At 28.2% G+C, this 13,757-nt stretch overlaps 1 protein-coding gene and 1 long non-coding RNA gene across 3 annotated transcripts in view; both read left to right on the top strand.

The window, feature by feature from the left end:
- Positions 1 to 8,013, top strand: part of LOC100208529 (rho GTPase-activating protein 39) — a 27,255-nt gene extending 19,242 nt beyond the window's left edge. For both annotated transcript variants that reach the window (XM_065792388.1, XM_065792389.1), the window contains exons 11-16: positions 660 to 789; positions 1,153 to 1,266; positions 6,546 to 6,703; positions 7,061 to 7,213; positions 7,422 to 7,530; positions 7,665 to 8,013. In XM_065792388.1, the coding sequence (XP_065648460.1) occupies positions 660 to 789; positions 1,153 to 1,266; positions 6,546 to 6,703; positions 7,061 to 7,213; positions 7,422 to 7,530; positions 7,665 to 7,859 (859 nt within the window). In that variant the 3' untranslated portion in view covers positions 7,860 to 8,013. The remainder of the gene's footprint in view (positions 1 to 659; positions 790 to 1,152; positions 1,267 to 6,545; positions 6,704 to 7,060; positions 7,214 to 7,421; positions 7,531 to 7,664) is intronic.
- A 3,005-nt stretch (positions 8,014 to 11,018) lies between these two features.
- Positions 11,019 to 13,475, top strand: LOC136077957 (uncharacterized). The gene is made up of 3 exons (XR_010637402.1): positions 11,019 to 11,280; positions 11,744 to 11,883; positions 12,105 to 13,475. It is a non-coding gene; the product is annotated as an uncharacterized LOC136077957 (long non-coding RNA).
- The last annotated feature ends 282 nt before the right edge of the window (positions 13,476 to 13,757 follow it).

The following is a 13,757-nucleotide window of genomic DNA, read 5'->3' as shown; positions in this document are numbered from 1 at the left end:
TTTCTGTCTTTAAGAAACAGGCAAACATAGTATTTGTTTCTTTGTTTGTATTTTTAGCCCATTAAACTTACATGTTTTAAAAATATATTATAAGTGTCCAGGTGTATTTTATATTTTTGCATATATTTTTTGTATATTTTTTTTGTAAACATAATATATATATATATATATATATATATATATATATATATATATATATATATATATATATATATATATAATATATATACACATATAAGGTTTGAATTAAGTGATTGCAACTTGCATTTATCTCAAAATGCTTTTGGTTTATTTAAAATTAAACATATTTTTAGGACTTTTAGTAATTTTTTTTTTAACTTTTTTTATTTATTTATAATACTTAAATAAACTGGTGTTTAAACTAACAATTAATTAAATATGTAAGTTTTGACTGCTATTATTTTTGCAGTCGTAAATTTATTGTATTGTTTTTTCATAAATATTTGCAATATGAATCTAATATATATATATATTATTCTATTTTTGGTGTGCATCAGTTCGGCACAAACTTTTTGACCAAAGTTTCACCATAAAAAAATTAAATGAGTTTGGCAAAAATGACTAATAAGCCCCTGTTATTTACTACTTGCTATTTGAATTATTTTTTTTTTTGTAATAAATGAACAGTTTCTATTTAGAGCTAGTTTAACACGAGGTTGGGAGTTAATTACATCATGTCTATCAATTTTCCCGCCTTCAAGCAAGTTTCACGCTTACTTAGAAGGATATATCTACAGACATCTGGACCCCGAAGAAAACCATACAACGGTGTGTATGACCATCTATTTTCAAACTTGACTTTTTTTTGTTCAATAAAATAATTAATTTTATTAGTTCTGCAATTGGATGCTTTGACAAACAAAAAAGTTAGTTTATGTAAGAACTAATGATTTCAGGTTTGCATTATTGCAAAAAAAAAAAAGGTATTTTTTGGCATTAACGCAAACTGAAAACTATTTGTTCTTAAACAAATTTTCTTTTTCTAATACAGGCATTAAATGTAAAAGAAATTTAAAAAAAAAATGAAAGTAATATTTATAAATAGTAATATTTATAAATAGTTTAAAATAATATAAAATAGTATAAAAAGTAATATTTATAAATAGTTTTTTTTTTTACTCTCGTTTTTAGGTGCGTTTAGATTTGTATGCAAAACATTGCTACAAACAACTAGAAAGAATTTGTCAAACTGGTGCAAAACGTGGACTGAAAGGACCAACAATAGATGAAATTAAATCTGCAATTGTAAGTAAACAACATTTTGGTACAAAAATTTGTTTGTTAGGAAATATACAAATTGAATCCAGTAATACTAACTCTCAATTGCAAGATCTATGCTAACCGTGTCACTGCGCTACAAGTTACTTCCCAGTGGGCACGGTACGTTTTTAAAACGTTTTTTAAACGTTTTTATAAGGTTTAAACCTAATAAAAACGTCCAAAGAATGTTTTAAAAACGTACCCACTGGGTTTTCTGGCTAAATTTAAGTCTCAATTAAGATTGCTCTTAATCATCAAAACAAGTTGATGGCTCAATATTGACACAAAAAGTTTATGACTTAGTATTGATACAACAAGTTGTTCACTCAATTTGATGCAACAAGTTGATGACACAATTTTGTCACAACAAGTTTATGGCTTTTTTTTTAGCTTCTTTTTTGACTCAGTTCTATAATGACCGTTTTAGTCCGTCAGCAAAAACTTTTAAGGATTTAAAACTTTAAAAATAGATTTGTTTAATAGAATATTTTATGACAAGAAATATAGAAGTAGAAAATATTAAATGTTTAATAAAAATTGAAATAGATAATTATTAAGCCATTTCTATATTATATATCATAGAAATAATTAATATTTATTAAAGAAATATTATAAGATTACATATCTTTTAATATATAAATATTATAGATATAATTTATTATAGAGATATTATAAGATTCTATAATATCTATTACTCCATAAAACACCACTATGACACAAATCCGAATCTTTAAAAATCAAGTATTTCTAAAAATGTTTTATAAAATATTAGCATAAAGCTATTAAGTTAACGGTGATAAATAAACTAGCTGTACCTGGCTATAAGAAGTGTAATTAGCTATAACTAACAGTGATTAGTTTATCAAGCTGTAATTAACTGATAAGTGTAATTAGCTGAAACCAAGTTTACAAAGTGTTACTAGCTTTACCTACTTCTAGCTAGCTGTAACTAACTTTAACTATATGTAACTACCTGCAATTAATTTTAACTATATGTAACTACCTGCAATTGATTTTAACTATATGTAACTATCTGCAATTAATTTTAACTATATGTAACTACCTGCAATTAATTTTAACTATGTGTAACTACCTGCAATTAACTTTAACTATATGTAACTAACTTTAAACTTACAATACTTACAATAATTGTATAGAATTTTTCTTTTCTTCATTCTTCGACACTCATTGACTTCTCTTTTCTAAATGTAAGAGAAGTTGTGAATTTTGAACACGTAAAATGTCAGTAAAACATTTGAACAAAGAGTTGCTTTAAAAGTTATTAGACTTATTGTCTGTAACAAAGTTTTTCAGACACAATTCTTTGCATATATAAAAACTCTCAATTTGGTTTGGTTTTGATGGCGGTAAGTGTGGTTTGAAGTGTGTGGTTGTTAGATAACTTTGTTAATGTCATTTAGTCTTTTTATGTTTTTTCACTTATGGAAACTTGCATTTTAAACCCTTTTAAGTCACGGGGGTCAACGAAAATCTTTTTTTAAAATAGTTTGCATTGACATTTATTTTATTTTTAAATGTGCTTCCAACAAGGCTGCAAGCAACCACTATTCAAGTTGGAAGTTACTGGAAGAGAAAAGATGAAGTTTATAGAGCAAGTTAATGATTGACAGACTTAAAAGATTGCAAATTATATGAATCAGGAAAGCAAGATGACGGAAGCGAATTCCAAAGAACTGATGTTCTAGGATAAAAACTAGACAAATAAATGTTTTTGGAGCACTTGGGAATAGTCACAGAAAAAGGATGAGACTTAATTGATTGACGAGAAAGACAAAAATGAATTTTAGTAGATGGCACAAATGATGCTAGCTCTTTGGAGCAGTGCCCGTTATAGTATTTGTAGAAAAGAGAAAGAGAAGCAACATTATGACGATGTGATAATGGTTTGAGGTTGGCTGTAAGAGCAGGTCCAACTATATTTACAATGCATTTTTGTACCTTGTCTAAAAGAGAGAGGGTATCATTGGAAGATCCGTCCAAGATATGGCAACTGTATTCCATACAAGGGCGGATTTGAGATTTATAGAGATAAAGAATAGAATCCGGAGTAAGAAAGCGTCAAGCACGATAAAGAGGTACAACCTTAGCAGATGCTAATTTTGCAATGGATTTGATATATGGTTCTCAAGAAAGATCGAAAGTAAGAGCTAATCCTAGAACAGGTCTTCTTTTAAAGGGTTAAGCTGCCGGCAATTTATTTACATGTTACGTACGCCTAGAGCAATTTCCATTAAGCAACTTTTCATCATTTTTTAACTTTTAAATTATTCTATAAGCGGTAAGATAAAAGAAGTATGTAAAAAAGTTTAAATGACAATTATGTTAGATATAAGCGCTATTTACTAATGAAAAAACTCAAATAAAATTAAAAACTACGAAAACTATGAAAATCTCTATTAAACTAATTATTTTATTGAACAGAAAACAAAATTGTTTATAGATAACGGCAATTTTTTTTTTTATGCAAAGTTATTAATCAGAATGTAAAAAAAAAATCCATTAAAGAATAAAAACATGATAAAAACATTTATTTATCATCTTGAGAGCAAAAGAATATTTATTCAGCTTTTGATTGCATTTAAAATAATTTATTTAAATTTCTATGTAGTAGTTTATAATTTATTTTATTAGTTTATAATTTATTTTTTTTATTGTAATGATCGATTTTTTTGCTTTAAATTTTTTTTATTCTTAAAAATAAGCATTTTTTATTTAAAACAAGGCCTGCCAGAAGATGAAGGGTAGATGACTCATCAAGTACATTACCGTTCATAAATATAAAAGGATCTAAATTATTACAGTAACGATTGGCTGAAAAAATTTGAGTTTTATCTGAATTAAAGTTTCACAAAGAGCCCTATGCTGTATTAGAAGTGAGATCCTTTTCAAGCTCAAATGCCCGTCCAAAAGATCAGAGAGTGTTGACTTCTTATCAATACAAGAATAAATGGTAGTATCATCAGCGAACAATGCCACCTTAGATGTGAGAATATCTGGAAGATCATTAAAGTAAATTAAAAAGAGTATAGGGGCAAGAATAGAACCTTGAGGAACCCCTGAAGTGACAGGATATGAAGAAGAGTGCTGTCCATCAAGGACAACTTTTATACTACAATTGGAAAGGAAGGATTCAATAATCTTAAAGATGTTACCTGATACACTATAAGGAGAAAGCTTATGGAGAAGACCAGCACGCCAAACTTTTTCAAAAGTTTTACAAACGTCAAGAGCGAAAGCCTTAACCTCTCCACCTCCATCTAATGTATGATAGAATCTATGGGTTATTACTGTTAGCAAATCTGCTGTAGAACGAGAAGATCGAAGTTCTTATTGATGATCAGAAAGTTATTATATTCAAGATGAGAGATTAAGTGTTTGTTAATTAAAGATTCAAAAACCTTGCTTATGATAGGAAGACTAATGGGACCATAGTTAGACAGGTTTGATCGCTCTCCAGAATTTTTGCAAATAGGGATAATAGATACCGCTTTCCAGCATGTTGAAAAACAAGACTCCAATAAGCACTTGTTAAATAGTTTTAAAAGTATAGACAACAGCTCTGGAGAACACTGCACGACTACAACAGGTATGTTGTCTGGGCCTCAAGCTGTAGAAGAGTTTAAGTAGGAAATCACTTCAGATACCAAAGCTGGAGCAATATGAATGTCAACCAATGGACCAACCTGTTTGTTGGCAATATCAGGTAGAACGCAACTAGTGGAATCAAGAGGTTTTATTGATGTAAAGTTCTTAGCAAACAATTCTGCTTTGTCTTTGTGATTGACAAAATCTGAACCGTACAAGAGAGGTGGAATAACAGATTTGCCCTTATTATTGATACTGTTAAAGCTTCTCCATAACTTACGAGAGCTTAACATCTGAGATGAAATACAAGATTTCATGACTCAAGAATAGCAGGCTTTGGCGTTAGACAAAACTATTTTACAATGGTTTCTAGCAATAGTGGACACTTTCTTACTCCAGATTCTATTCTCTATCTCTATAAATCTCAAATTCGGCCTTGTTTGGAATACTGTTGCCATATCTGGGGTGGATCTTCTAATGATGCCCTTTCTCTTTTAGACAAAGTGCAAAAATACATTGTAAACATAGTTGGACCTGCTCTAGCAGCCAACCTTCAACCATTATCACAATGTCGTAATGTTGCTTCTCTTTCTCTTTTCTACAAATTCTATAATGGGCACTGCTCTAAAGAACAAGCGTCTCTTGTGCCATCTACTAAAATTCATTCTATTGTTACTCGCCATTCAATTTAGTCTCATCCTTTTTCTGTGACTGTTCCTAAGTGCTCCAAAAACTCTTATTTGTCTAGTTTTTTTCTTACAACATCAGTTCTTTGGAATTCGCTTTCTTCATATTGATTTTCTGATTCATATAATTTGCAATCCTTTAAGTTGTCTGTCAATCGTTATCTTGCTCTACAATCTTCATCTTTTCTCTTCAAGTAACTTCCAACTTTATTTAGTGGTTGCTTGCAGCCTTGTTGGAAGCGAAGATGTTAAAAAAAAAATAAGTAGTAAACAGACGTCTGTTTTCTGGAAAATTGTTTTACTGATAGATATGGAAGCAATGGTTTCAATTAGAAATTGCAGCAGCACAATGTGAGGTAAACCAAGGAGAAGAGTGAGACTTGACTTGGAATTATCGAGAAGGAATCAAAGATTCCATGCCAGCCTAAATTCAAGAAATTATTTAAGAAGCAAATTTGTCAGCAGCAAGACAAAAGATTTTTACCCAAGGGCCATCACAAAGAAAATCAAAGAAAGAGTCCCAGTCAGCTTTAAGGTATTTGTAAGAGATACGATGATAGGGGGATTCTGATGATAAAGAAGAATGAGATAATAGTTTTAGAGATATCAAACTGTGATCAGGAGCACCTAAGGGTCAATGTGGAAAACTGAGCACTGACTAGAATCAGAAACGAGACATAAGTTGAGTAGAGAAGGTAAATGATTCAGATTTTTTGGAAAACGAGTCGGAAAGTTGACTATTTGAGTTAGAGATTGAGAAATGCAAAAGTTATAGGTCTTAAGGCCTGCATTTAATTTTAAGACAAGATATTTACTTTAACAACATTTAATTTTAGGACAAGAAATTTACTTTTTTACTATTTTTTTGCGTCGAAGAATATTTGATTTTATCTTAAATAATAAAAAATGTATCGTGATATTTAACATAATAAAATTATATCAAAATATTAAACTTCTTAATAATATTTTTAGAAACGGGTCTTTAACCCTTCAATGTTTGGCAACACTCTAGACGATATAATGGAAATGCAAGCAGAGCATTTTCCTGAAAATAGACTTCCTTGGATATTAACAACGTTGACTGAAGCTATTTTGTTGCATAATGGTCTTCAGACAGAAGGCATTTTTAGGTGTGTTTTTTTTTTTTTTAAATGATGAAGCTAATGTGATATTAAAATGATGACGTTTCAATGTCATTGTTGTTGTTTCACTATGACGTAAAATAAGTCGTTATTAAAATGGTTAGGATTATCCATTCATTTGATTTTTGTAAACATTTTTTAACCTTTTATTGATTTTTTTTCTTTTAATTCTGTTTTTAAATTTTATATATGATAATGAACAGTTTTGGGATTCTATTTAAGCTTGGCCGTCATCTTCCATCTTTTTTTATATTTCCTTTATTATTATTTTATTATTATTATTATTAATATCATTATTTTAAAGGATAATAAATAATAAAATTATGTAAACATATTTTATTTTAGAGTTCCTGGTGATATCGACGAAGTAAATTCGCTTAAAATTCATGTTGATAATTGGAAAGTTCCAATGCACATGAACGAGCCTCATGTGGCTGCTTCTTTACTAAAACTCTGGTTTAGAGATTCTTATGAACCCCTCATACCACAACGGTTTTAATATCTTTTCGATTTTTTTTTTCTATGTAAAATTAGCGAAATTTAAAAACGCAACGGTATAAAAATGTAAAATGAAACATTCTTTGATTTTTTTTTATTTTAATTATCAAGAAATTTTTTCTTTTCTGTAGGGTCTTATTTCCCTACTCTTTAGAAATTAATAATATTTTTAAAATGTGTTATGCGTTATTTCTTAATTAATTTCTACTGATCAATGCATACATAACTGCGACAGTACAGAAGTGTGCTTAAATATAGTTAACTCGCTACCAGCTCTCAACAAATTAGTATTCAGTTATCTTATTCGACTACTTCAGGTAAAAGCTTTTTTATTTAATTTTATTATATATCAAATTTACAGTACAGGAGTATTTTATATCGCTTTAGGAGAAAATCATGTCGCACAATTTGTATTGTGATAAAAGTAATTAAACTAAAATTTTTTCATTAGGCATTTATGATACCGGCAAACGTTCAGTATTCAAAAATGGACGAAAACAATTTAGCAATGGTGTGGGCTCCAAATTGTTTACGGTGTCCTTCAAACGATCCTCGGGAAATTTTCGACTGCACGCGCAAAGAAATGGCGTTTCTTAGAACTGTTATGAAAGCTCTGGACACTTCATTTCTTGAAGGAGTTGTTTGAGAAATAAGTTTGTTTCAACTGGTTTATCTGGTTTATTTCAACTGGTTCATCTAAATTTGTTGATCAAAACCTCTCCAATGTTTTAGTGAGCTTTTCTTTCTAAAACACCGTTTTGTAATAAGGATTTTTGGTTTAACGTTGTTTAAATTGTGAATATGAAATGTTATTTTTTCTTTACGTATTGTACACTTTCTTAAGTCTTTTGACGATCTTTATAAAATGTAATCATTCTTCCCAACTTTTTCAGCGGTTGGTATGCCATGGATCTTTCGGCCCCAATCTTATATTAATATTTATATACTATATATTATTTTACAATATATTTTATTATATAATACTACTATTATGAATTTTTCGCCGCCTTAAATACACTTAAATCTCGGTAATTCGTAAGGCTTCGTCCAAAAATTGTAATGCAATATGGGGGCGGGAGGAGGGGATTAACATATGTGATAATTAGTTTACAAGCTGCAAATCAATTGGTGGGGGATGGGGGGGGGAGAGAGAAGGTACCCGATAATGTAATGCAACAATTGGTCAGTTCATTTTTCTTTTATAGTTTTAGACCTCAAAATGCATTTGTTTTGATTTAGAGAGGCTAAGCTTAACATACATTTAATAAAGATAGGTCAATATGTACATTCAAATGCTGCTATTTAAGTCAATCAATTTATATACACTAAGCTACGCTTACGGTTATATCGGTCAATGATATAGCTGTGGCCACTTACGGCTTTATATCGATAAAAAAAAAAAAAAGTTAATAATAACTATAATAGTAATAATTGTGTTCAATTGTAATAAGTAAAACTATTTGTACTTTTAAACGAAAACATCCACAATCACAATACGAATCTTCGTGGTAAACGCCATCGTGGTATTCACAATGCTAAGTTAAAGTCAACGAGTATACTAAAGTTATATATTTATTTTGTCGAACAATATTCTTAGAGGATTATTTAAGAATATCATTCAAATGCTCATTTTGTTAATTTGTACAATTTTAAAAAGAACTGTAGTAGTAGAAAAAGTAGGATTAAATTGTACATATTTAATGTGAATTTATCTGTAGATTTTAAGGTAAAAAGATCCTTAAAAAACGAATAACGATTGGTTAATTTTTACAACAAAATATGAAGTATAAGTTATGAACACATACTTTAAGATAGGTAGAGATTATTTTATGCTAATTTTATATAGGAAAAAATAATTATTCAAAAATATTCAATAATTTGTATAGTTAATAAAAAACCTTTACAAAACTTTAAAAAGGGCAAGCAAACGTTACATTAATTTAACGATAATAAGAAAATTAAAAAAAAAACGCGTGCTTTTAAAGAAAGCAATGTTTTAGCTAGATGATATTTCGTCTGACTTTTTTTTTCCCGAGAACTTTGGGAAGTCAGACGAGAAAACTTTGGTTTTAGCGCTAATGCAATTTATCATCTACCGGAACAAATATGTTCCAGCGGCTTTGCTTTGATCTTTATGAAATACCGTAATGTTTCGGGGGGTTTTATTTTAAAAATGCGCTAAAATTTATTTTATTAAATTATCAGTGCTATTCAGAAGCTATATGTCAAGCGAAAAAGATAATTTAGAGTATGCTTTTAAATAGTTTGTGAGTTATTTTGTATTAAAAGAAGGATTACCAAAAATAATCTTTAATAGATCTCAGCAACTGCGTAAATTGTTTCGTTTGCCAACCAACAGGCAGTGAAAAATCAATTGTGTTTCAATGTCTACCCTTTTTTACCTTCACTTTAAACTTGTTAAGAGAAAGACAAGCACCTGATAGTATTCGATATGAATATGTATTAAGATGTGCAATAATAAAGTTTTAGTTGTTTCTCCGCTTTTGAGTTGAATGAAAGATTGATCTTTCATTCAACTCAAAAGCGGAAAACAAATTAATTCAAATCAAATCAAATGTATTCTTAATAATAGATCTTACATCAAGGATATTTACTAATAGTAATGATACTAATCTCAAGTAAACACCTATCAAATTTAATTATAATAAATAGTGATAATAAAAAGAAAAGTAAAGTCAGATAAAAGGTGATAATTGTAAGAAAAAGAAGAAATAATAGTAACTGTAAAAGTTATATAACGATGTTAACCACAAAAATAATACCAACAACAATAATATAAATAATAACTATAAATAAAAATTATTTCAGTAATAATAACAGGTTAATAAAAATATTAGTAATAATATAAAAATAATATTAGTAATAACTGATATTATAATAATATAAAGTAAATACAAATTAAATTGATATTAATAATAATAAAATATCAATGATAATAGTAATTCTTAGGAATATATTTATATAATGATCTAAAACAATAATAATAAGGAACAACACTAGTATTTATCAAAATTTAACAATAAGAGTAATAATTATAATAAAAGTCATTGTTACAAAAAATGTATAACATATAAATATATATATGTATACATACACATGAACACATACATACATATATAAATATATACACATACACACATACAAAAACACATACACATATACACACATACACTCACACAATTATATATATATACACATATACATACACATGCATATATATATATATATATATATATATATATATATATATATATATATATATATATATCTGTGTGTGTGTGTGTGTGCATACACACAAACATATACATATACACACATACACACACATACATGCATACACACATATAAATATATATATACACACACATACACACAAAAAAAACACACACATATACACACACACACACATATATATATATATACATACATACACACATACATACACACATACATATACATATGTATACATATACATATATACACATATACATACATATACACACACATATACATATACACACATATACATACAACATACATACCCATATACACATACATAAATACATACACATACACACATATATACATACATACATATACACACATACACACGCACTCGCATACATATATACAAATAGACACATACCTACATACATATGTACACACACATATAGATGCACATATACATACATACACATATAGAATAATGTTATAATAATATTTATAACATATATGACAATACAAAAGCAATAATAATAATGACCCACAATAATTCCAACATTTTAGAAACAGTATCTATCCAAAAAAAAAAGCATGAAGACGGGTTTTAAGTTGTGTAAGAGAGTTTAGTGATTTAAGGTGAAGAGGTAATTTATTCCAAGATTTTACGCATTGGTTTGTGATTGATTTATGACCGTACTTAACCGAAGAATTATTTGGGATAGATAATTTAAGGTTACATATACACACTTAGTAAAATGGGAATCAAAGTAGCTTCTATAAAGCATAATCAACAAAGAAAAAATATTGAAGATGATCAAACAGAGGTAATAATTATCATTATTATACATTATTTTAGTTACCAAATAAAGTTTTTCATTTCTCTAGAGAAGGTGTAGTTATTGCTTGGTAATTACCCTGAGAAATTATTTTTTTCTGAATTATTGTTCATAAATTTTGGAATTTTGATTTAATTTTTCTGTAGAAAACATATAAAATATTTTTTAGTGAATGCAAATAATTAATCATTTATTGAGAAATTTTTAATGCTAAATGCATTTAGATTGAAATTGCATTGAAGATTAGAAATGCATTATTATATTTCATTAATTCTAAATGTGTTAAGCATTTATTATGAAATATTATATTATTCTGATATTGAATTTAGATATATGGTATTGAATTGAATTTGATATTGAATTGAATTTTATTTGAACACATGCTTCAAGTAAATTTTTTTTTTGAATTATGGAGTGTTGTTTATTGTTTAAAAGTATACTTTTTTTTTAGATAAATTACAATGAAGCAAATGTAATATTTTGTTTACCTGAAGCCATTCTAACAACTTATAGATCAATTGTCAATGACTCTGCCTTTAAACAGAAACTTGTTGCAGTTGCAATTAATGAAAGTCATTGTGCGAAAAAGTGGTAAGTGATTTTGTTATATAGATAAATTTTCTACGTAAAGTAAACATTGATATTTACAACTTTAATGTCAGAACTTCTTGTAATACATTAAATTAAATTAAAATTAAAAAAGTTTTACTCATTGAAAGAAAAGATAAATACATTACCTATAGCATTATATAAGTAAAATCTTGTGATTTACATGATTTTATTTATACCTTATTTGTCTGTGATTGTTATAGATGTTCAAGTACACAATCAGATGCATTTCGGTCTCATTATAATAGACTCTCGAATTGCTATCACTTGTCCCTAAAAGAATTCCAGTATTGGCATCAACAGCAACTGCAGCTAAAAGTACTGCTGACTTTATTATTGATAATCTTTGTATGCATAGTTTGGTTATTATATCATCTACACAAGAAAGAAGAAATATTAAATACAGCCTAATACATATTGAGTCTAGAGATCCAGAGAAATTTTTCTACCCAGTTGTTCAACATATTCTTTTGAATACTTATTCAGCTAAAAGAACTTAAGTCTTTTCTACAACTATGACTAATGTGAGATCAATTTATTGGTATTTTCACAAAGAACTAGGAGAAAAATATAAAAGCTATCTTGATAGACCATATGGTCAATTTCATTCCAAAACAGATGATGATTTTAATGATGAAAAATATAATAATACAAAGATCAAGCTTCAATTTGTTTGTTCAAAAATATTCTTTGATCAAACTTCATTTGTTTGTTCGAAAATATTCTACAATCCGTTTCTTCTGCCTTTGGTATAGGGGTCAGATCATTATATTTCAACCAATGGCTTGTGGGGTACCATCTCTGATTTTCCTGATTTTTACATATCATTATCTAAATGATGTAAATAGGTTAAATGTGCAATTTCAGAGTTCCAAGTGCAACGGTTTAGAAATTATAGCCTTACAAACACTCTCAGGTAGCCCCCCTCGGTTCCTCGAATGGTAAAAATAGACAACTTTAAGGCCTTAACTTTTTTCTAACTTTCAGCAAGTGGCTCATTTTTTCTAGAACTATTTTCTAGATATTTCTGTCTTAAAATTTGTGATTTTCATTAGCTTGTATCATGTTAGAAAAAAACTACAGCCTCCTAAACTTTGGAAAAATTCTGAAAAATGCTAAATAAAGGCAAAATGAAGTTAACCGTAGTATTTTTCTATTCATCAACAAGTCCTTACATGTTAGTTTTCTAATTAGCTACAATGGTCTACAACAAATTGGCAAAATATAAGCAGCTTGTTACATTTTAGAAATCAGTTTTATCTAAAAATATATAGTCCACTTTACTAAAAAGTCCCATTTTCAGCTCGTATTACGATGGCTCGTAAATTTTTCTAACACTTTGTATTGATCTGATATTAACAGCAAATAAGGCCATTAGATCTAGCTATATAAAAATGTAAACATCACAAACTTGTCATGTTCACAACAAAAATGGCAGCATTTTTTATTAACCCTATTTTTCAATTATCAGGGCTGAATAGTGTTATTGGAAACCAGTGCCCCTCCAACCTGCTTTCTGGCCCATATGAGGGATGTAACCACGGCCTACTTAATAACAGGCCTGAAAGACGCGCAAAAAAAAAAAAAACTGTAGGCGGATATTTTGTAAACAAATATGTCGATTTAAACAATTTTGTAAACAAATAAGTTGAGTTAAAATTTAAAATTCGCTACACTAGCTGCTAAATTGCTTGTTTTCAAATTTTGAGAGCTGTTTATTTTAAAAACCTTTTACAATAAGATAACATTTTTTAATCGATTACTAAAAAAAACAACACTTTTCTTTAATAATATCTTTTCAAATTTCACAAACCCTACAACTTCACAAAACATATTTTACATACATTTACATTTCT

The sequence above is a fragment of the Hydra vulgaris genome, chromosome 03 (genome assembly GCF_038396675.1).
Source record: "Hydra vulgaris chromosome 03, alternate assembly HydraT2T_AEP".
In the NCBI taxonomy this organism is placed as follows: domain Eukaryota; kingdom Metazoa; phylum Cnidaria; class Hydrozoa; order Anthoathecata; family Hydridae; genus Hydra; species Hydra vulgaris.
This window is presented reverse-complemented; position numbering and strand designations above follow the sequence as displayed.